Genomic DNA, 23993 nt, shown 5'->3' on the forward strand with positions numbered 1-23993 from the left:
ATAGTTGATGGAAGAGTCGAGTACGTGAATCACCTGGGAAACGATGACGCAGCTAGACACTGCCAGGCGGTCTGGCAGGTCACCGCCTGGCAGGTCAGCAACCACAAAAGAGACTAAGCTGAATCGCATACATACACAACGTTCCTCATAACATCTGTGCGCTGCCTCCAAACGCTCCTAACCGACATGTCAAATGAGTATCCGGAGCCACGGTGGGCGGTCATCTACCTGCAGATGTTCATGTTCGCTGCTGGAGTCGTTGTAAGCTGCGTACTGAACAAACAAGTGAGTCCTGGATCATCCTCCATATGTAGACGAACTTACACACCTCACATTAGAGCGGTGCCGTCCACATCACACGGTAGGACTTCAAAGCGTATGATGACCACAGGCAAAGCATGCGCAACGGGTCATGCACCAGCGCCGACACAAGTGAGTATCCCATCGTGGGGAGCGGGAGGTCTTGGCGGATGCAGGCCCACCCCTTGGAGATGGCGAAGCCGTTTCTAATCTGCAACTAGAAGGTGTTGATATGCCACCGTTTGTTTGTGGGCGACTGAGAGAACCACACGGTGAGACGAAGGCGTTCAGTGTGTACTGGGTGGGAAAGTTGTCGATTATGCAGAAATTATAGACGCTGAGAGGATGAGAACACCAATGAAGTAGTCGGGGTGGGCCGAGTAGAGGAGTTGCCCGAGGTCAGAGGTGTGAGCGGTGGAGGCGGCAAAGGGAGAGATTATGCCAACGTCAGCCAGATATATTAGGTACTTCGGATCAAATATTGATAAGATAACAAAGATCAAGGCGGGACAAAGAGCGTACGGCCAACGAAATATTTGAACCACAACCGTCGGCGTACCATAGTCGTCCTCATGACTGACTGCTTCATGATTTTGAGTCTGACGGTGGACCTGCTCTGCGCACTCCTTGGGTATGTGTTACCCTCACTTGGGCGAATAGCATGACAATGCCAGGACAGAGAGATCCCATAGTCACTGTATCGGGCGGTCAAGTGAGGATCCGGAGCGCAGTGACCGGCAACGAGATTCTTATGGTCTACCACCCGGGGGAGGTTACATCGCCTGTGGCATTCTTCCCAGACGGCGCTGAGGTACTGGTGGCTTGTGATGCATACGAGGCCGCTGTCGTCTACGACCCGCAGACGGGCTGTCCTTCGAGTTGTCATATGCAGCATATCACGCGGCGCACCCTCCGGATAGAAACGATGGTATCCTTGCCAATGTGTATAATGGGCTGAAAGTGTTTGGCGCAAAGTTTGGAACATTCTTGCGAAGTTCAATGCCGTCGGCGATCTCAGAGATATTCAATTCGTACCTGGAAGCCAAACTCTTCTGACTCAGCCTCGGCACGAACTTCTTAGACTGTATAATATCCAGGATATCATGCACGCAATAATGTACCCTTGCCCGCCTCACTGAATGCACAATATTAGTGCAAATATGTAGAGAGGATTCGACAAACATAGTCCAATATGAGCAGGTGTCTAGTACAAGCATAGACCACATACGATAAGCAAGGTGCGCCGCTAGATAAGGCCCACGTGGAAGGGCAGACAGCAGGATCAAAGCAGGACACAACATCTTCAAAAGGCGGGCTTTTGCGGTGGTAAAAAACGACCGCGTGCCACTTGATGGCAGGGGCTGCAACGATCTCTGTGCAAATCAACATGATCAGCCGGCATGTTGCAGCGTACTAAGTGTAAAGCTCATCGACAGTGGTAATTAGTGATGTGTGGGCCGGGCCTCAAAGCCCGCGAGCCCGCCAAGCCCGGCCCAAAAAGCCTGACCCGAGCTAAGCCTGGCAGCGGGCTCAAGGCCGGGCTCGGAGCGTAGTCAAGCCCAAGCACGGCCCAAAAGCCCAGGCTTGGGTGCACCAAATGTGTTGCCGTTCCCTGGGCTCAAAATATGGTAAGAACGACTTTATATACACATACGAGACAAAACTTTGACTTGCCGGACTGGGCGGTCCCTGCTAGTGTGACTAGGCGCAATTGTGCGCCACCGCCTGGCGTTCGCCGTAGGCGCCCCTTCGCGAACCGTGTCATAACATGGCTTGTAGCGCGGTCGCATGCCCTCTGGAGGCTGCAGTACGGTGGGTACATGCAATAGCAGCCTATCACATACAAATATGCTCACTTTCGTAGCATATAATTACTTGTCCTAAGCTTTGCAAGCCCGGGCTTAAGCCCACGGCTTGGGCCGGGCTCAGGCTCGGGTCGGGCTCAGGGCTCGGCTTGGCGTCGCCACAAGCCCAAGCCCGGGCTTTGAGCCCAAGCCGGGCCCGCACATCACTAGTGGTAATGTTCAGGACTTTGCTGCTCACAAGGACGTACCCTGATACATACACGGGACCAGACGGAAACTTGAGTGTGCACGATACGGCAAAGATAATGCACTTCTCGTGGGCGGACCACGGCGACGACAATGATGGATGCGGCAACGGCTAGGAGGACGAGAAGGGACCGACAGGACGTAATGAGCGAAATTGGAGTCGCGACAAACTGCAGTCTGTCAGATGGGCGCTGTGGGCGACGGAGACGTGCCAGTGGTATGGCGTATCGTTCACTCGGTCCCTTCAATTAAGTCGCAAAACCCTCGGTATTTCTGCACGTCGAATACGGTGAACACCCGGATGGCGACCTGGGTAGATATCATTTGCACGCTCGAATTCAACAATGCTTTTCAACGCGACGCACCCGGATAGTATGCCAATCTCCCTGCAGCCGTCTGTTGATCAACACTTTTCTTCTAGCTCTTCCCCCAGCATGCAGTAATGTACGGCAATATTGATTATACCGTGCCGGTCGTACTTGGGCTTGACGAGCGATTGGAAAATGGGCCGAAACTCCCATCGAGCGCTGGAATATTCGGGAGAGTCAAACCGCCGTGCAGCAGGTGGCGAGGTCGCCGCGGTATCGTAGTCCAAGCATTAAACAGAGGATTTGGAAATTGGCGCAACGCACCATCATAGCCGGTCATACCGTGTGCGGCAATCGAAGAGAGGGCGTGGGTGACTTGGGTCGCAGGGAACGGCGGGAGCGATCCTAGGCCGAGGGGAAGCGTGTGTGCCACCTAAGTATGAATCCGAAACTTTTTTGTGCCGTCGCTGTCTGCGATCAAGCAGAGAATGGCAGTCAGATTTCAGAAGATGCCAACGTTCGTGCCCTTTCAATACGAGAAGGGGAACGACGATATTGGTACTGCCGAAACAATCTCTGGAGGGGAGTCTATAAGCAGTGCACGTTGGCTGATTTGCGTCGCAGCACGTACCTGATCCAAGTTGAAAAAGCTTGAAATCTCTGTATGTCCGACGGCACTGACAGGTAAGACTCCCGCCAGGGAGCACCATTCTGCGGATCAGTCAGTGAGGAAGCAGCATGCCACAACGCCGTGCCGAACTCATGTAATATACAGGAACCCACGCTCCCGCTGACTGTTCTGCAAGCTCACGATCAATCCAACGCTTAGGCATACACTCGTGCGTTGCTTCCTAGAATCTCAGTATCATTTCGACGAAGACAGGTCAATCATAGTAATTATACCTTTCTTGGCACGAGTCGACATCGCTTGAATGCCGTCGCGCTGAATGAGAGGTACTTGCGTCGGGAGGTGTAGCCGCGTCGTGTTTGGTTTCTAAATAAGTAGGGTCCTGAGAAAGCGCTGTGAAATCTCGGTTAATGCTTCGTACTCGTGAGCGACTGATGTCGCCAAGGAATATGTTGCTCGTCGTCGTCACCATCATCATCGTCGTCGGAATATCACCCGAGATCGCGTCTGAATACGACCATTCACGAGCTAGTCAGAGTGGAGCTCCTGACAATCGTCTCGGAGGCGGGCTCCGACCAGTTCTACGGGCCGTCTTTCCTGGAGGTCAGAGCAAGGACGTGCGGGGTACTCAAGTTGCATTTCAGGTGGTGCTCGTGCTGCCGAACTTGGTTTCCCACTGGCTAGATAGCGCCGTCGCGGTCAGTGCCGCACAGTCGTGAAAGGATGAAGGGAGAGTCATACACGCTCCGAATAGTGATATTCTCCGCGAGCGGCCTATTTGCATCGGACGCATGCATGTCCTTTCGGACTACCGTCGACAATCTGTATCAGCGTCGAGCCTTCGCGTTCAAGATTCGCGCATACGCACATGCACACTATTGCAATCAAATCCCGACCATGCACGACAGTCAACTTCGTCTCCCGTCGCCGAAGTCAAACCCGATTTTACGCAGATGCGTTGAGGTGTGCTCTCCAGAGGTATCGTGGATAGCACGCGTGCGCTACAGGTCACCATGAGGAGGGGAAAGAATGTGTCTCTCGATGGGTGTCCTGAGGACGTGAGGTTGCTGACAAATATTGATGGTAGAATCGAAAGAGTGGATAATGAAGGCGATGATAATGGGATGAGAAGGTGCTGGGCTGTTTATCCGATGAGCAAGCACAGAAGAGAAAAAGATGAGCAGCATACGCGCATTACGTCTCCAATACCATTTGCGTAGCGGTTTTGATCATTCGCAACTAACATGTCCAATAAATGCCCGGGGCCGCAGGGTGCGGTCTACCTCGTCGAGGGCATCCACCTTCCCTGGCGGAGACGGCTTAAGTTGCGTGCTGAACATATAAGTCAAATAATCCTGAGCTGTACTCAACACGCAGATCCGGCTCACCTGTATATCTTATGCTAGGGCGGCATCACCAACGATTTGCGTGTGAGGCCGCCACAAGCAACGCACAAGCCGTGGCAGTACGAGCGAGCTACTGTTGGCGAGACACGTAGAGAAGATTCTAGCCAGCGATTGGCCTCTTCCAAGCAAGCGTGCAGAGCAGAGCCGGGAGGCGTGGTTCCGCAGTTGCTGGCTTGTGGACAATCCAGAGGACTGCATGACCGTGACGCGTAACGAAGACGTTTGGCTAACTGTGAAATGAGTGGTAGTGTGCCAGTGGGAAATAACATGGAATAGAGTAGTAGCCAGGCGGCTTGAACCTCCCGCACATTGCTTGGCTGGTGTAGGCAGGAGAGCCGGTTGGAGGTCGAAGGCGCGGGCGCGGGTTGCCAGACGCGGTAAGACATCGTGGCGTTTGATCTCCCACAGTCACGTGGCTCAGACGCCTACTTCGCGTCGGCGCGCTTTGCTCTGGCTCGCCACCACCGTTTATTCGGACACCCGACCTCGCGTACATAACACGGCACCAGTGTCCGCTCGAGCCACCAGTCGCTCCCATAGCCAGCATCAGGTTATCTCTGTGACCCTGACTCGCTCCAGCCCGGTCACATTCCCGTGGTTACCCGACGAGACCTCTGCCTAACCGCAAGCCCAGAGACCACCCAGAGACCACGCTATTCGTAAACAAGGCTGCGCACATTTCCTATCGCGTTAAAGCGCAGATGTAGGGCTGCGCGGTGTCACGCTTTCGAACGAAGGACTGTACAAGACACGCTGTGTGCCGCCTGCGACCGATCGCGCGGATGCCATGAACACCTTCGTACCGCTTGGAGCTCCGCCTGCGCACAGTGTAGCGCGGGCTGTGCAAGGAAGGGGAAGAGGGAAGAGGGAATGGAAGCTGACAGAGGGGAGGAACAAGGTGCTGGTGTGGATTACTGTCGCGATATCTACGGTGTGTTCGGATTCTCTGGATTTTATGCGCACTATTACTCAACGTTATTGGATGAATGTCCCTTCAACAACTGTAGCCATGCAGGTCGACTGAGGCGAGATGGTGTTGGGTCCGGTTGGGTCGCGAGATTAACGGTGAGTAGTTCCTGAATACCCAAAGCTGGGTAACGGTTCTTCAACATCTCGCTCGCAGGCACTTGCCGATACTCGAAGATATCGTTGGAAACAACGGCTCAAGAGCCACAGCTTCTTGCACACTGGCCGAGTGGTCATCGGTGGTTGGCGATCTACCGAAGAACAAGTGCCCGTGGACACTCGGTCGTCAGCGCACATGCATCATGTTGCTTGACAGTCAAACAGAGAAGACGATCTCGCCATGGCGCGAACACTAAGATGCCTAGATTCTCTCCCCATTCCGCACCGAATTCCGCATTCCTATCTTCTCGAGTTCTAGCAGCGCACTTCGCCCAACCACTTCGCAGGCCGCGCTAGACCACCCTAGCCGCTCAGGGCGACATTGTATTCCCGCGATAACGTGCGTTAGAGCACGTCACTGGGTAGTCTCGGGCATTGCGCTGGTGACGTCAGCAAATCATTGCCGGGCCCGCGCTGTAGCTTGGCATGCTTCGCCGTTGCGCCTCCCCCGTCCGGTCTTGGTCACCGCGACACTTGTCGAATGCACTTACGCGTCTGCACAAAGCCACCACCAGCAACTTCAATCATGTCCTCCGGACTTTCACTGCCCACCCGACGATGCTTCGGCCTCCACCTGCGCTTTCTGGTGGCACGGACGCATTCGATGACAGACGGCATGACTGTGATATCCGTCGCTGGTTGATATCAAAATGTCGGAGACAGTGAACGAAGTGGCTGTCAGCTTCATGGCCTTCCTGTCGCGGGTACGCTTATACCAGGGATCTAGGGCTATTGCCACGACTTGGGCACGCTGCGACAGTCATGTTTGCGTAGCTGTAGCGATAACAGTCTTGCAGTAATTAGACACTATTTTGTCTGAATTGAATCGTTATCGAAGACCGCGTAGCCGCTGCTGGGCATGAGCAGCGTGGCAAAGTCTTTGCTCACAGCTTGGGCATCCGAATGTCCGTGCGAAGAAACCATCAGGCTCTTGGCCCTCGCCAATCGCGCGCCCCACGCCCGCTTCGCACCGTCATCCTGCTCTCCTGGCCCATAATACCTGAATCGTGCTACACTCTTTATCGCAGCCATCGTGCGCATGTTTCGCAACCCTTGTTGCATTATGACGAGCATGTGTCGATCGCAATGGTTGTGCTCGTCTGGACATGAGCCGATGTAGCCAAAGTGCCGTCGCATGGAACGGGCAGCGTACTGACTTGGCCACGTCGTGCTTGTTCCTGAGGGTGTACATCCGTCGGAAGGCGCAGCGGAACGATAGTCGACGATACGTACCCACAAGCGACGGATACGACGGAGTAATAGTGTCGTTAGTCGCTGTCGGAGTGTCACCTTGGAGATGGCACCTAAGCACGATATGATACTTCCACATACCCATAACTCCAACCAAGCCTCGACTATTCATGGTCGTCAGCTTCGCTTCCTTAGCCCGTGATTGGGCAGAAGACATTGGTCCGACCTCAGGAGATGTCGGCGCTCCTGCTTCGCCAGTGCAAGAAGCGTAACGGCAATACAGATACTGCTAGAACAATGCTTGAATGGGCCTTTATCAGCAGCGCGCACACCAGCAGCATCAGGTACCCACCTTAAGCTGAAGGAGCTTGAAGTCGCCGTACGTCTGATTGTGTCGACATTCCCTTCGCTAATGGATGCCGTCCCGCGAGCCAGTCAGCAAGGACACATGGGACGATTAAACAGAACCGAACTTACATAATGAATGTACGCCAAAAACTTGTGCATCTGTCACTCGCTCTGGGGGTACATGGTCGATCCATATCCCAGCCGTTCACTCCCACGTGCTGCCACTCAGAACTCCTTTTCGCGTTTCAATGCGTGCGCGTCGACTGTGATGATCACGCTCGTCGAGACATGGGCAGACGTGGCCGTGGTGCATCTGCGCTGCGCAGAACGGGCGGCGTGCTGAGCGGTGTGGCCACGCCTGGCTTGTTTCTTGGCATGCCGATTCATTAGCAGGTGCTACGAAGCGGCGCTCAGTACTTCGTACCCGCAAGCGATGAACACGACGGAGAATGAACGTCGCTGGTCAACGCCACTGCGGCGTTTTGGAGATCGCGTCCGGACACGGTCGTCCGTAACTTGGGCCCTTCGCATTAGATATCCCGCTCGTCATGAGGGAGTAGGGCACCGGACGACTCTGCGTGCAGGCTTTCCCGGACGTCGAGGTGGAGGTGTATAGGGCGCATGAATTGCATTTAGGCGACACCCGTGCCGGCAAACTTGGAGTTCTCCTGTCCAGATTTCAGGCACGTGTTCAGCGCTGTGTAGCCCCACTATGATGGCACCAGGCCCGTACATGGTCTGCACGACTGTCTTCTCCCCAAGCTGTTTGTCTGTGTCGCCCGCATCATGTGCTCCTAGGCTATCGAGGACAACCCGGGTCAGCATCAAGCCCCTGCGTTCGAAACCCATACGTACCCACAATGACAATCAAATCCCAACCATCCAAAACTGTAGGCTTCACCTTCCGTCAGGGAGATCGAGTGCTGTTGCGGGTCCCATGTAGGTGCGTCAAGATACGCTGTCCGTGGATGTCAAATGCAGCCCGTATAAGCTACAGGCTGCTACGAGGGACAAGTCGGCAGTGATTCTTGATAGATTTGTGCTGCAGCAGATGAAGGCTGACGAAAAGGCCCGAGATGCGGATCCTCTGGAAGACGAAGACGAGACGAGACGACGTCAGGCTGTTTGGCCTGTTATCAAGCACAGAAGAAACCGAGCCGAATGACGTACATATATAATATCCCTTATTCCATCTGACAGTGGGTCCAAGTGCCGCCAATGAACATGTCCAGAGAATGTCCGCCTTCCCTGCTGGAGACATCCTGGATTATTTGCTGAAAAAACGAGTGAATCCTGCGCCATCTCCCATGTCCAGACGAACGTACACACCTCACATTAGAATGATATCCCCAACACCGCGCGATACATCGCCAGAGCGCACGGTCGCCATAAGCAAAGCGAGCGCAATGCACCGGGGCTATCGCAAGCGAGCATACTTTCAGCGAGCCGGGAGGCATTAGCGGAGTACCCGTTGGAGATGCGGAAGTCGTCTCTAGCCCGTGACAAGCCAAAGTTATTGCCCCAGGGACCAGGGTTTGTTTGCAAGCGACTCGAAAAGCCGCAAGGTGCCTCACGAAGAGGTTGGGCCAGCTGAGCGCTACGCGTTTAATAGCTGTGCGGTGACCGTTGGGCAGATGAAAATACCAATTAGGTCGCTCAGAACTGCTCTGGTTGGTGTGAGCAGAAGAGCTGCCCGGAGGCCAAGACGCGAGTGGGATGAATCGAGGCCGGCCACGGCACTAAAAAGGAGGTATTACGTCAGCACATTGTGGTGGCTGATCGCCGAGCAGCCACGTGGCCCCTCTGCCGCTCGGGGAGCTCGGAGAACAAGGAGGCCCGCTCGGCGTTCTTGAGTCTTGACTCGCGCTGTGCTCCGCCATCTGTTAAGATACTTAACTCTCGCACACATGACGCGGCATTTCGACCTACAGGCCTCCATCCGTTCAAACCTGCTAAATAAGCTCGCGTGTCTGTACCGGCGAATGAACTGAATCAGCTCAAGACGAACCCCGGGTTTAAACTGCTCAGCCCGCATCCCATGCTCCACTCGCTGCCTGTCATCCGACGTGAAATATCACCCACTCCATAACCTACATATCGCCGCGTACAAAGACCTGGATTTCTTTTACAACATACCGCACTCTCATCGCATTATTTTGCCATTGAAAGCTGTAAAACCTGACGGCCAGCACCGTACACCAACGGTACAACCACGGCTTGGCTTACCTTCCTGACTCGCCGCACCCCCACGGCGTCATTTGGTCATCAATTGTTCGCTGTACAATCTGACAACCAACATCACATGTAGAGCAGCACGGCGCGGATAAACGACTCTGAAGGATATATGGCACGTGAGCTATTCGTCTACTTTGAGCCCAACTTCTCCGTGCGAAACTATCATGCCTATGGCGCTGGCATCCTCCCACCATCGATTTCTCAACGCCCGTGGCTCTGGCTTGCTTCACACTGCCGCCCCTGTTCTACTGGCTCGTTCCACACGCTAGCCCATTCACCATGTTCTTTTTCCGTCGTCCACCGTCTGCTCCATACGAAATATATTCATCCAGCCTTGACGCCTTGTACCTCGGCCACGCCCTCTGGTATCCCGAGCCGCATGTCACGGGCGAGCCACAGATCGGCGATGTGGGCTTCGTCCGTCGTGGAGCATTCGTCAGACTATTTAATCTCGACACTTCTGCACCTGAGAAGAAGGTGACATTCAAATGGCTCAAGCCGTTTGAAGGCATGGAGCCCTTACCACCGGGTGTACTGCAAGTTGACTCGAGAAGTGGACCGCTCGTTCCGAAACATTATTGCAGTCATGGAGTCGAGGCCAAGGAGATACATACCTCTGTAGACGCGTGAGTGCACTAGCTCATCACAGAGATCGTCTTCTGACAGCGCGCAGAACGGCTGGCGCAGGCGCGTCCGCAGGTGTTAACGTGGAGTACGCATGCAAGGCAGCCCAAGGCGCGGTGTTGGTACTGCAAAGCGAGGCGTACGAGGAGACCCTATTCGAGAACCACGCTCTCAAGACGTTCATCGTGCGCAATCATGACATATGGTACGGGTATGCCAAGGGCGATCTCAGCCAAGACGTTGAGCAAGAAGACATCGTCTTCGTCAGCGGATGGGTCAAGACCACAGCAGATTGGGCGACAAGTGCATTCAGCAACACCAGCACGAGATTCGGTGCGTCGCTCAGAGCGCGTATCGGCGGTGTTGCGGGGATCGATGCAGGCGGATCGCACACGAGGACGGTGACGGGTCCAAGGATGGAGCGCCGAGGCAAGAGCCACTCGGTGAAGACGTCGGACAGTGCGAAGACGGGCGAGAGCAAGGACCAGTCAGTGTTCGTGAAGCGGCTGATGGTGCGAAAGCGGCCGATGCTTCCGCGGAAGATTGTTGCGGGTGCTGGATATCACCCGCTTTCGGATCCAGAAGACGGGAGAAGTGGTTCGGGAGGAGAAGGAATCATGGCGCGGGAAGGAGATATGGACGAAACGAATGTAATACAGCTCGGGGACGAGGTGCGTGACCGGCGACGACGACTTGCGAGGAACATCAGCTGACGAGATAATAGAGCCGGATTCCTGATCCGCTGGACATTCTTCTCGACTACATCCTCGAAGTAAGTCAGCTCACACTGAGCGCTGTCAATCACGCTAACCATCGTACATGTGACGACAGACGTCTGGCGTCAAGGTCGCAATTGCAGGCGATGACGACGTGCAAAGTATTGTCGTACGTGCTGTGCGCAATGTCTGACGTAAATGCGAAAACTCACATACTCTCAGGGCGGCAAGCAGGTGGTAGATTTTGCGAGCTATCTTCGACGAGTACAGCCTCCGGTGTACATCGATGGAACGCGTGAGTCTCCCTTGTCGGCTGACGATAGTTGTATCTGAATGCCGCAATGTTCTGCACAGTCGGGTCGTTATGCATGGAAGACGTTATATGCAATGAGCAAGAACGCGCCGTCGCACGTCGCACGATTACCAAATCTGACATGGCGAAATGGCCGTACATCACCACTGACAGCGCCGGTCGGTTGGATGGCGGGCTTGTCTTCGTCGGCCCCACAGAAGCCGAGGCTCGTCCCCTGAAGCTGAAGCATTTTATCTTCGCCGATTCTCAGGATCCATCCAGCCGTTTTAAACGCTATGCCCTATCCGATGACGGCGAGCTACTCGCAGCATCGTTCGATAATGGTGGCATTCTCATATGGCGACTGTCCGATGGTCTACTGGTTCAACGCCTACAACATCAGGACCATACGGGCGATGTCGAATCCCTATCATTTTCTCCTAATAGCCAGTCTCTTGTCTCAGGATCCGAAGACAAAAGCGCAACCGTCTGGGACCCTCGGAGTGGCCATGTTCTTTTACGTCTGGAACACACTGAGACGGTAACCAAAGTTGCATATGCTCCTCATGGCGCGCTTATCGCTACCGCTTCCGGCGACAGGTCCATAAAGATTTGGGATGCTTGGACTGGCGCATGTGTGCAGTCCTTTGATGCTGATGAAATCATATACAAGCTCGCCTTCTCTCCGGATGGCTTGCGTTTCTATGCTGAAGCGGGCCTCGGCGTCCGCGTCTATGATGTCCGAACATATACGCCCATTGCGAGACTACAGGATCGCATGGGATCCGACAGCTCCTGGTCAATATCCTGCCAAGGAGACTACATAGTCACTGCATCGTACGGTCAAGTGAAGATCTGGAGTGCGGTGACCGGCGAAGAGATTCTCGCGATCAGCCACCCGCAAGAGCTCTCATCGCCTGCGGCATTCTCCCCAGACGGAGCCGAGGTACTGGCATCCTGCGGTGCGGACAAGACCGCTGTAACCTTCGACTCACGGACAGGCCAACTACGTCGCATCTTCAAGCTGTCAGATCGAGCACGTTGGGCGGCATACTCCCCGGATGGAGACTACGTTGTCCTCGGTGATTCTGGCGGTGAGCTGAAAGCATTTGATACGAAGTCTGGATCGTTCCTTGCAAGGCTTGAGACTGGAGGGGGTATCTTCGATGTCCAATTTGTACCTGACAGCAAGCACCTCCTAATTGACTTCGAGGACAAACCTCCTATACTGTGTAACATCTACGATGTAATGCGCATGCGATAGTATATCCTCCCCTTCCCCACGGATCGGATCGTACTAGTACATATATGTGGGGGTAATCTGACAAGTACAGCTTAATACGCACGGGCATACAGTATGAGCAAACACTACATCCAATCGTCGCTGGGTATGCATCACGTGGGAGGACAGACAGCAGGATCAGAAAAACACATGAGACCTGCGAGAGGTGGACCCTCGTGACTCCTAAAAACGCGACCACAGCCGCACTGGCCGGAGAGCACAATGACCACCCATGTCAGACTCCACGGGCCGCGCAAAATGACGTATCGCACGACCGAAAGAGCTGCAATGACTCCTGCGCCATCTGGCGTGGTCAGCCGGCGTATGGTAGATAAGTGTAGTGCTCATTGATGGCGGTCACGCCCCGTGTTTTGCTAATCACATGGACGTACCCTAATAGATACGCGTGCTCAGGCTGCAGCTTGTGCACGTACGACACGTCAACGATGTCGCACTTCTGCGGGCGTGCGAGTGGGGGCGGGGGCGATAGACGCTGTAACAACGAAAAGAGTGAGAGGAGAGCGACGATGGCATAGGTCTTGGCACTTCGGCACAGGACGTACTGAGTGAAGTCGGAGCTGCAACAGGCTGCTGTCCGTCAGAAGAGCGCTGTGTACAGCGGAGACGCGATGCGACGTACCGCTGACTTGGGCCCCTCAGCTAGACCGCATGGCCTTCTGTGCTCCCACACGTCGAGAGCGGTGAAAGATCCTCAACGGCGACCTCGACTGACACAGTTAGTGCGCTCACATTCGGCGACAATTATTGCAATGCGACGCACTCGAGAACACGCAGATGTTCCGCAGCCATTGACCAATCCGAACATCCTCTCTGTCCCCTTCTCTAGCGTACCGCGGTGAACGACAATCCCAAGTACGCCGTGTCGATCATACTCGAGCATAATGAATGGCCTAATAATGGACCGAAACCTACGGCGAGCGACGAAATACTTGCGAGTGCTTGGCTCCTGCCCCGTACAGTAGAATAAGACCGCTGGGGTATCGTAGTCCAAGCGCCAGACGGAGGCGTTGGGTAATGGGGAAGTGCGCTGGTATAATGGGGCATGCTGGCCACCGAGAGTGGAGAGAAGGCGCAGGAGACTTGGGGCGTAGCAATCAGTGGAGCGATGTTATGCGAAGGAAGAGCATGTGCGCCATCAAAATATGAATCCAGAGGTCTTCCCGCAGTCCGGGTTTATGTCAGGCAAAAGATGGCGGTCCGGCTCAGAGCTGAATGGGTTCTGTCAGTAGCGCACCAGCAGCATCGCGTCGTAGTACGTACATATCGTACGCTGAGAGAACCTGAAGCCGCTGTACGTCCAGCTGTGTCGACATGGCAGCCTGGGCCAAGGAACGCCGTGCTGGGAGCCAGTCAGCGAGGACTCATTGGACTATCGAACAGAACAGAACTTACATGACGAATGTACCCCAAGAATCCGTGCATCCGTCACTTGCTCTGGGAGCACGCGGTCAACTCGCCACTCAGCCGTCCACTCGCATATCAGGCCTTTGTGTCCTCATTTGCACGTACCCACGAAATGAATCGGATCCCGACCGTCTAATACCGTCGGCTTCACCTTCCATTACAGCAATTGGACACTGTTGCCGCTTTTGCGTAAATGCGTCGAGATGCGCTGCGCAGGTGTGTCGATGATGGCCTGCATGCATTGCAGGCCACTGTGAGAAGTGAAATGGCAGCGTTTCTTGGCAATTGCTATGCCACCGTCGATACAGTTGATGGAAGAGTTGGAACTGTAGCCTATCTGGGGGACGAAGACGCGACAAGAAAACATCAGACTGTTTGGCCGGTCAGCAAGTACAGAAGAAACCAAGCTGGACGACGTACGTAAATAACATCCCTCGCACGCGCACTAGCTCCAAGCCTTCTCAACCAACATGCCCAACGAGTGTCCGAAGCCGTGGTGCGCGGCCTATGTAGCTGCGGACGTCTTGGGTCGGGCGCTAAACAAAGAAGTAAATGCTGCGCGATCATCCATACGGAGAGGGATATACACACCTCAAACTAGAGGGATGTTGTTAATACCACGCGTTAGGTCGTCAAAGCGCACGGTCGCCATGAACTCAGCGTGTGCAATGCACCGGTGCTGACGCAAGCGAGCATGCTGCTAACGAAGCGGGAGGTCTTAGCGGAGGAGGACGGATGCCTGGGAGATGTGAAAGTCGTTTCTGACCTGCGACAAGCCAAGGTTGTTGTGCCGGGGATAGCTTGCAGACGAGTCGGAGGGCCGCAAGGTGTGTGACGGAGACGTTCGGCCAGCTGAGCGTTACGCGGTTTATGACATGCGGTGACCGTGGCCGCTGAGTGGGTGAGAGGACGAGTTAAGCATCTTTTGTACGAGCAGAAAAGAGCTGCCCAGAGGCCAAGACGTGAGCGCGTCGGACTAAAAGTTGCCCGGAGGCCAGGGACGTAGCGGCAACTAAAAGCGAAGTATTACGTCAGCGCATCGGTTGATCCCCGAGAAGCCACGTGGCACGTGGCTCCTCCGAGTAATGGGTCGTTTCCAGGGTAGTCCCAGAGAAGAATTCAAGGAAGGGAGGGGAAGAAAAAGAGAAATAAACTGTACTGGCAAGTAACTGTGACCTCGGAGCTTTTCACTAGCTACGCTTGCTCACCTGCTCGGTAGGGCCAAATCCTGCAAGTTTCCGGACTGGGAAAGCATACCATGCAGATACCCAGCCAAGGCAAAGGGTATTCGCGTAGCCTTCCTGTGTTCACATCTCCTTTGCATAAAATACACCCACGGTTACTACGTAGAATAGATTTATTAATCACTGTGTAATAGCCTGACAGCGGCCAAACAGAGAGCAGGCTGAGCAAAAAGCACTTCCCCTCAGGTTAGGGTTATTAGGCGCTTTAGACTCCCATGGGCGTCTGCCACGGTACCCGAGCTCGGAGACAAAGCTCATCGGCCAGTGCGTTCTGTCCACGCCCCGTCTCTCGTTGTCACGCTACAGTTATGATGCATGAAGTTCATGAGACTGCTCAATTTACGAAAGCTACAGTGCCAACTTAGGTATAGCCTGTCGTTCTGTCCCTGTCACCTAGTCAACTCCTGCAGTCACAGTCGTCCTTGTGACGGCCCACTTCACGATTCCGAGTCTAGACGACCTTATAGACTCGCTCTTTGTGTTCCAATGACATACACTCTGCCCTGCTCAGCTACGCATACAGCTAATGCACGTGCAAGAAGGCTCCACTAGTACCATAACACTGTTACTTATGTGAGAATATGTGAGAGAGGGAGGCTTTGGTAAGGATGCAAAATAGAACCTGCACATTGCCCTGTCCAATGACATGGCCTCTTTTCATGAATCATTGATCCAGATTACGGCTTGTGCAGCGCACCACACACTCTCAACCAGGTCGCCTGTCCAGAAAAGAAATTGATTGGCATTCTGAGCATGGGGCCTTCTGTGCAAGATTGAAATAAGGTTGCTGCTGATGGCAAGGTGCGTTTCCATATCGTGTACTGCATGCACAATAATCAATTTGTGACCTGCTGACTATTTTTTTACTGTTAAGAGAAAGTGTCAGCGCAAGACCTCTGGCTTGGGATGGTGGGGTTGTGATGTGGACTTGCGTCGACACACCACGAGGGATACTGCGTGGATCTAATCAGAAGGCGGCGCCGACGAGGTCTGGCGACTAGTGCGTTAGCTTATTCAGCTAGCCCAATTAACCAAGTGTATTAGCAATCTGTACTACGATACAAGTGGAGGCTTACCTAGCCCAATTAACCAAGAGGTTGAGATGGGGCTAGGTAGCGACAAAGGGGAGCCTTATATACTAGTCAGGTTGCGCACGGACCAGGCTTTACATAAGCAACTGGTGCTACGGCGACTGCTAGTGTCTAGGAGACTTAGGCGGGGAAACGAGGGCCGGTGTGTCATACCGTTTGACGTTGTCGGGCCGACGGGGATAGGAAGTCCGTTGCCGATCGGACTCGGAGATAGACGGGGCCAGTGTGTCATGGCTTATGACGTTGTCGGGCCGACGGGGATCGGATATCCGATGGAGATCAGAGTGCGGCTGTTTCCGAGGAAGCATGATGCGGTGACGAGGCGGCGGCGATGCAGGCGCATCTGATGCGCTGATGCGTGCCCGTCGGTGATGCGTTCTCGAGGTGTTTAGCGCGCGGCTATGGCTTGTAAACTGGCGCCTATGCACCGACGACGTTTGGAGGGTCGTATAATCGTGGAATAAATTGGAGAAAATGGGAATAAAATAGGAGGCCGGGGCTACGCCCACGACAGGTTGCCGGTATACTATCCCAAGACGTCTTCGATGCCACAGGCTTTACTGATGTGGCCTTCCTGATTTAACATGGTGAGGTCTAGCTTGATACCATGCACCACTGCTTGGAGCTTGGCAGTCTTCAGCCTGAGCTTTAACTGAAGTCTTCACGCTGGTGACACAATCTCAGGCCACCTCAGAGTGCGTATGAAAGACAGTCTGTAGCTGACATATGGCCCTCATCTTCTTGGATGACTCAGAGTTTGGGCACTCGCCTTCCTCGTGGGAAGCTATCAGAATGGTGACACTGGAACGATCTCTGTTATTATTCCACAGCATGTAAGTCTTGCGTGCTGCCACCTCTGCTCTTCCTACCCGCTCTGAATCGTACATCTTGTCCTCCATGTTTTGCTGTTTCTGTCTGCTGTTCACCTCAGATGATATCTACTCCTCAAGCCTTCAGATGCTTCACCTGGGTCATGCCCTCTGGTACCCAGAACCACATGAATCGGGCAAGCCGCAGATTGGTGACGTAGGGGTCATTCACGAAGGAGCGTTCATCAGGCTGTTCAACCTCGACACCTCTACTCTAGAGAAGAAGGTCACATTCTGGAACCCGCAGTTTGAGAATGCAGAGCCTCTGCCTCCAGGCGTACCCAAGATCGACCGCAGACATCAACCATTCGCGCCTGGCCAATATTGTAGTCATGGAGTGGAGAGCGAGCAACAGCACACCTCGTCAAACAGGTGGGGATACCGGCTTATTTGAGGAATTTATTTTTGCTGACAGTCTGAACTACACAGAATGGCTGATGCCAATGTATCCCCAACCTTTGCTGCCAACTACACATGCAAAGCAGCACAGGGTGCGATTCTCTCGCTCAAGAGTGAAGCTCATGTTGAGACAGTACTCGAGCTTGGAAATGGGATCCTGGAAAACTACATTGCCCAGCATCACAACGTATGGTATGCATATGCAAAGGACGTCTTTGACCATCGATTCAAGCAGGAGAACCTCATCGTGGTCTGCGGCTAGGTCAAGACAGAAGCTGACTGGGCTGTGGCTGCCTTCTGCAACGTCAGCACAAGCTCCAGCGCTTCAGTTGAGGATGATGCCCGCAGCATCGCGGAGGTTAGAGTTGGATGGTCTCAATCAAGGTCTGTAACAGGCCCACGGATGCAGCGGCATGGTCAGTACTACTTGCCGGATGCGTCTCTCCTCCGTCCTGCGGAGCCCACCAGAGACCAGTGTGTCTTGTTGAAGCGTTGCAAGCTGCGCAAGCGGCTAGGAATTCTGAAGATCTTTGTGGGTGCAGGCCATCGCCGGCATCCGGATGTGGGCAAGGGACGAGGTGGTTCAGGAGATGAAGGGCTTGTGCCACGGGAGGAAGGTCTTAATGACGCAAATATGCCAGAGTTCGAGGGCGAGGTACAGTCTACTTCATAATATATCTGTGAGGTACGCAATCTGACGAGCCACCAGAGCGAGATTCCTGACACGCTGGACATCCTTCTGGACTACATACTGGAGGTGAGCCCGCTCAAGCCGAGTGGTCTTTGCGGTGCTAAGTGATGGATCTTCGACCACAGACTACTAATGTTGAGACTGCCATTGCGAGTGATGGCGACGTCAAGATGAGCTGATTCAGTTCGGCGGCCCAGACACAGGAGCTTATTGAGTTACACCGGACTAGCCACCCAGAAGCGCCCAAGAGCGGCTAAGACACGCTGAAGAATTTCCGAAAAGCCCAAAAAATGGCACAAGCAGGAATTGAACCCGCAGCCCAAAAGTAACCGCAGCGTGCTATACCACTAAGGCATAAGATCTTGCAAATATAAGCTTGGAATTGTCCTATAATACCACTTTTCTACCTCAAAGTCTTAGCTGTAATATTGTAGCCAATTATCAGGTATTAAAGCATTGGAATGTAATTGTACAAAGGTATATTCTAATGGCATGGCTAAGACATTGATGTGGCTAAGACACCAGTGTGGCTAAGACATTGAGTCATTGAATATTTGCTATTGATTCTGCTTATTGTACAAATGTATATCCTGATGGCATGGCTAAGACATTGGAACATTAAATATTTGCTATTGATTCCACTTGAGTATAGTTTATCTGCTCTGGTGTTTTAGCCACACTAGTGTCTTAGCCATGTCAGTGTCTTAGCCACGCCATCAGGATATACATTTGTACAATAAGCAGAATCAATAGCAAATATTCAATGACTCAATGTCTTAGCCACACTGGTGTCTTAGCCACATCAATGTCTTAGCCACATCAATGTCTTAGCCATGCCATTAGAATATACCTTTGTACAATTACATTCCAATGCTTTAATACCTGATAATTGGCTACAATATTACAGCTAAGACTTTGAGGTAGAAAAGTGGTATTATAGGACAATTCCAAGCTTATATTTGCAAGATCTTATGCCTTAGTGGTATAGCACGCTGCGGTTACTTTTGGGCTGCGGGTTCAATTCCTGCTTGTGCCATTTTTTGGGCTTTTCGGAAATTCTTCAGCATGTCTTAGCTGCTCTTGGGCGCTTCTGAGTGGCTAGTCCGGTGTAACTCAATAAGTTCCTGTGTCTGGGCCGCTGAACTGAAACTCTTGTCAAGATATTGTGGTACATGTCGTGTTAGTTATCCAGAAAACTATAAAAAAACTGATATCCATCTAGAATGGCAAGTACGTGGTCAATTTCGCGAGCTATCTCTGCCATGTGCAGCCTCCAGTGCAGGTTGACGGCACCCGTGAGTGTTTTATCTTCTGGCGATAGCGGCATCTAAAAGTGACAACCGCCTACATAGTTGGGCTGATTTGCACAGGAGACATGATATCTCTTCACGAAGAGCGCACTTTCCCACGTCGCACCATCACATCTAATGACTTCAAACTGGTGGAGCACCGGCGCATCTTCACAACCTCTAGTGATCAAGAGGGCACTTTCACACATCACGCCATCACATCTACCAACTCCAAGCCGGCCGGATGGTCAGGTTATCGGAGGTACCAGCGCATCTTCACTGGCTCCTCGGAAAAAGATGCTCTACCCCCTGAGCTGCAACCGCTCATCTTTGTCGACTTGCAAGCTCTATCCGCACGCTGCAAACGCTTCTCGCTGTCAACCAATGGCAAGCTTCTGGCTGCATACTTTGCCAACAGTGATATCCTCATATGGTAACTACCCGATGGTTTATTTGTTCAATGCCTACATCATCATCAGGGCTATGCAAGACCTGTGTGCTCCCTTGCATTTTCTCCTGACAATCATTCCCTTATCTCGGGATTTGAGGATGAGACCGCGATTGTCTGGGATATCTGACATGGTCACGCACTTCTACATCTAAAAGGACATCGTGGGAGGGTCGAAAAAGCTGTGTATGCCCCTCATGGCGCACTCATTGCCACCGCTTCTGAGGGCAATAAATTGGTGAAGATTTGGGATGCTCAAACCGGAGCATGTCTACATTCCTTCGACATCGAGGGCAACATAGACCAGGTCGCTTTCTCTCCAAATGGTTCTCACATCTACATCAATGCCAATAACTCCTGTTCAATCTATGAGACCCAAAATTACAGGTGCATTTCTGAATTACGGCACCATGACAAAGAATACTGCGAGTTGTCAGTGTCTCGGCAAGGGGACCGCATAGCAACAGCATCGATGGACGATCAAGTGAAGATTTGGAGTGCAGTGACTGGTGAGGAGCTTCTCACCATCGACCACCCAGGAAAGCTCTCGTATTCTGTGACGTTCTCTCCAGATGGCTCTGAGGTACTAGCGGCTTGTGACGCAGACAAGACAGCTGTTGCATTTGACTCATGGACAGGCAAGCTACATCACATCTATCAGCTATCATACATGGTGCGCTATGCGTCATACTCTCCACACGATGACTATGTTGCCTTGGAAGATAGCGTGGGGGATCTTTACGTTCACAACACCAAGTCTGGAGCGTTCCTTGCAAAGTTCAGGCACTCAGTGATGGGCATCGCATGAATGGGCCTCCATTTCTACTTTGGGGTCGAAACTTGATGGCGCATTTCTCTGACGGACTCTTTTTTCTGCATAATATTGAGAATATATTGTGATGGAGATAGCATATTATTATCATGGTGACGCTTGCATCAATCGGCGTAGATATATTAGACAAAATATGCAGAGAGAAGCTAGGAAATATGACGTGACACGTGTCGGACCCCGGTGCACCGTACGAGCGTATATGATGGTAAGGGCATGCGCAAACCATGGACGGGGGAACAGCTGGAAACGGTAAGCAAGTAGGTATAATATTAGTGCCAGGCATCAGCTTTACATATCATACATAGCGATGTGCTGCTTGATGACAGAACAATATAAAGGGCAACAATAATCAGAAATAGGGCGGTGCATTTAGCAAAATTGGGGCCATGGGTCTGTGACTGTGTCTTGTTTGTCAGAACAATACATTGTATGCGAGAGATAGGAGGTGGCAAACCATTCACTTGGTTATTTTCACCAATAGATTTATATATCTGCCCGCAGGATGCAGTGAATATACTCAAAAGTGACCTACTTCGCAGGCTGAATACTATTGACTTCCATGACAGTTAAGATCCACTGGCAAGGCACCTGAGAACATATCAATCTTCCACAGTCTCAGTCACCTGAAACCTCTGCTCTAGTCCTCTCATACAGCAGAAAACAATGAATCTGATTGTGTCAGGATGGCTGAGGGGGACATATGGATGAGAGAGTGATTAAAGAACCGTCTAGTCCCATAGACTACGAAAACTTAGGCTTTTAGGCCTGCGCAAAGCAGAATGCAGGCTGAGCGATTTATCGTCAAATGTGCCACTGGCACTGTAATGCGCGCAGTAAGCAGGCAAGCCTAATGCTGAGTCTGTGCAACTAGTATACCGCGGCATAGGCGAGCTTAGGAGTTTGGAGTGTCTTGACAATTGATGCATAAGGTCTTGCTGAGAGCCAAGGCAGCCCAAACATGTCCTGAAGACGAGCACCAATGTGTCATGAATATTACATACTCCAGATGGTTCTCCCGGATTCCATAGTATTCTTTCACTTTCTATACACCCCTGTATATTCATAGTATATGCTAGGTATTGAGTCTGACATGTATATAAGAGGCTCGTACTGCTCAATGACAAGCCAGATTCGAGCTGGTCTATTTCTCACTCTCAATCCTTTGGCCTGCTCAACATCTCCTCAGCTTTGTCATAGCCCAGTCCAGTTGGATTGTTAGTTGCTGACACAATGTATTAGAATCGCATGTTGGGCGTATGTATCTGATAATTATCCACGGCTTTGGATAGATGAATGCGGACTCAGAGGATTACAACTATGATGCCAGTAGACGAGAATGAAGGCCATTACCATTATCATCGTCTGGAACTCATGTAGTTGATGTGCTTTGGGATTTCGGCGTGCTGCTCGGTCTCGAGATAGCAAGCTGGCCAAGATTCAAGCAAATGACTTCCTGATAACCTGACAAACAACCTGTTGAAGGAACGAGCTACTGGTGTGGTCTATGTTGTTGAGAGTGCAAACACGCTAGTGTTTGCTATCTATTCGGTGGGTGTATACCTGTGCCATGACATTTCTTATATACGCGTGTAAACAAAATGCGCACGAGGGGCTCATGAGCACATCGCACTCTGGAGAGAAAAACTCAACACGGTCTCTGGCACCTGTATGGGAAGGGCTTGCTGGGCCATATCATCAAGCTCGAGGGCTCAGTACTCAATCCTTATCAGCGCTGCAGCCGTGAACACTGCCCCCGGGCCTGGCTGGGGCTTTCCGATGGAGCATCTCTGCATGCCGCGGTTAGTGATTTGACTGGCTCGGCTTGGCCCAGAAGCCGGTGGCTTTGGTTCGGCTTGGCCAGGCAAAGGCTTGCGAAAACCCAAGCCAAGCCGCAAGCCGCCACAAGCCACAAGCCAGTGGCTCGGCTTTGGCTTGGGCCGCGGCTGCACCCAGATAAACCACCGGGCCATGTCTATATCTCAGAGGGTTCATCCGCCGGCGTGCACGTCGCACAGCACCTCGAAAAGGGCACCATGTAGACGGCATTGTGCCACATAGAGGCGTTCGCCGCTCAAAAGCACGCGAAGGTCGCGGCGGTCTCTTGATGACTGACGGGAGTAATTATCTCAGGCAGCCTGAGTCATTTGCTCTCTCGTCGTGGCTGGCTTTAGTCTGGCGCCCGCGAGGGTGGCTGTCGGCGGTGTCCTGGTGTCGTCCTTTGGAACATCACGATCGGCGACGGCAGCTCGCGTTGATGCCTATCTGCCTGCCACAAGTACGGTTTCAGAACAGTGCGCCGCCGCGCCCGCACGGCGCAGCACGTCGCGCTCGTGGTCGTGGTCAAGTGTGCCCAGGTGAGAGGCCGCGGCTGGGCGTCGGGCAGCCAGGAACACCGCCGTCCCAAGTCAGCAGGCATTGCCCGTCCAGGCTGCCTGAACGAACAGCTCCTTCCAGGTCCCTGTGAAGCCGTTCAGACGGAGGCTCACAACGTTACGCAGCAGCCTAGCGCCCTCGCTATGTTTTTTCGTGGTGAGTCTCACTAATTATGTATTGGCCGGTGTATATTAGAAGGTGAATACAGTACAGAAGAATACAATGTGATATTTTAGGAAATTACCACTGATTAATTTAACAGCAGTACTAAACACAGTAAGTTCATTATCTAAAGCCGCGGCTTGCCGGCTTGGCTTGGCTGGCTTGACATGCAAGCCGAGCCAAAAGCCTTTCCAAGCCATTACCAATTCATCAGGGAAAAACGCCAGCGCCACACAGCGCTTCGGGTGTTGCGGGGTTCTGGTAGACTGGTAGAATGGTATCCGATTTGGCAGCCCTCTGTGGCTCTTGCTGCGCCTCCGTGGCACCAGTAGCTACCCGCCTTTGCTCAGTAGTTCACCGCAGTATGGCAGTAGCTTGTTTGTAGGTGCGAGTAGATTGTTACCACTTTCGGGGGCGCGGCGCACACAATCGCACCATAGATGTTAATGAGGGAAAACATATATTTAAACATATATTATGTTAGGTACATGTTGGTATGCTACACCTCCCTCTCATAGTCATATACTCATCACAACTTCGGCAGCATAAACAGTAAGCATAAGAGTACATCTGCAGCATGAGTTAGAGCTATTCATGGTAACACAGAGAAGGCAGTACCTCAACACCTAAGTACCAGGCTCTTCAGCGGGTGGTCCACCCTACT

General features: G+C 52.7%; 4 protein-coding genes across 4 annotated transcripts; all 4 read left to right on the forward strand.

The window, feature by feature from the left end:
- Positions 1-6875: 6875 nt before the first annotated feature.
- PHACADRAFT_249016 (uncharacterized protein) lies at positions 6876-8470 on the forward strand. The gene is made up of 6 exons (XM_007391431.1): positions 6876-6996; positions 7052-7173; positions 7236-7309; positions 7362-7418; positions 7487-8156; positions 8213-8470. The coding sequence occupies exons 2-5, from the start codon at positions 7116-7118 to the stop codon at positions 7745-7747; spliced, it is 450 nt and encodes a 149-aa protein (XP_007391493.1). The 5' UTR covers positions 6876-6996; positions 7052-7115; the 3' UTR covers positions 7748-8156; positions 8213-8470.
- Positions 8471-11268: 2798 nt separating this feature from the next.
- PHACADRAFT_249019 (uncharacterized protein) lies at positions 11269-13095 on the forward strand. Its single transcript, XM_007391432.1, has one exon. The coding sequence runs from the start codon at positions 11301-11303 to the stop codon at positions 12486-12488; it is 1188 nt and encodes a 395-aa protein (XP_007391494.1). The 5' UTR covers positions 11269-11300; the 3' UTR covers positions 12489-13095.
- A 4068-nt stretch (positions 13096-17163) lies between these two features.
- PHACADRAFT_191217 (uncharacterized protein) lies at positions 17164-19951 on the forward strand (the record flags this gene model as incomplete). Its single annotated transcript, XM_007391433.1, has 6 exons — positions 17164-17507; positions 17565-17721; positions 17797-18189; positions 18244-18291; positions 19448-19520; positions 19578-19951. 6 exons carry the CDS (start codon positions 17164-17166, stop codon positions 19949-19951), a joined length of 1389 nt encoding a protein of 462 aa, XP_007391495.1.
- Positions 19952-20014: 63 nt separating this feature from the next.
- Positions 20015-20563, forward strand: PHACADRAFT_47075 (uncharacterized protein; the record flags this gene model as incomplete). Its single annotated transcript, XM_007391264.1, has 2 exons — positions 20015-20077; positions 20207-20563. Coding segments are annotated over 2 exons (420 nt in total), but the record flags the coding sequence as incomplete, so codon positions are not given.
- Between the last annotated feature and the right edge of the window lie 3430 nt (positions 20564-23993).

The sequence above is a fragment of the Phanerochaete carnosa genome, assembly GCF_000300595.1.
Source record: "Phanerochaete carnosa HHB-10118-sp unplaced genomic scaffold PHACAscaffold_2, whole genome shotgun sequence".
In the NCBI taxonomy this organism is placed as follows: Eukaryota; Fungi; Basidiomycota; class Agaricomycetes; order Polyporales; family Phanerochaetaceae; genus Phanerochaete; species Phanerochaete carnosa.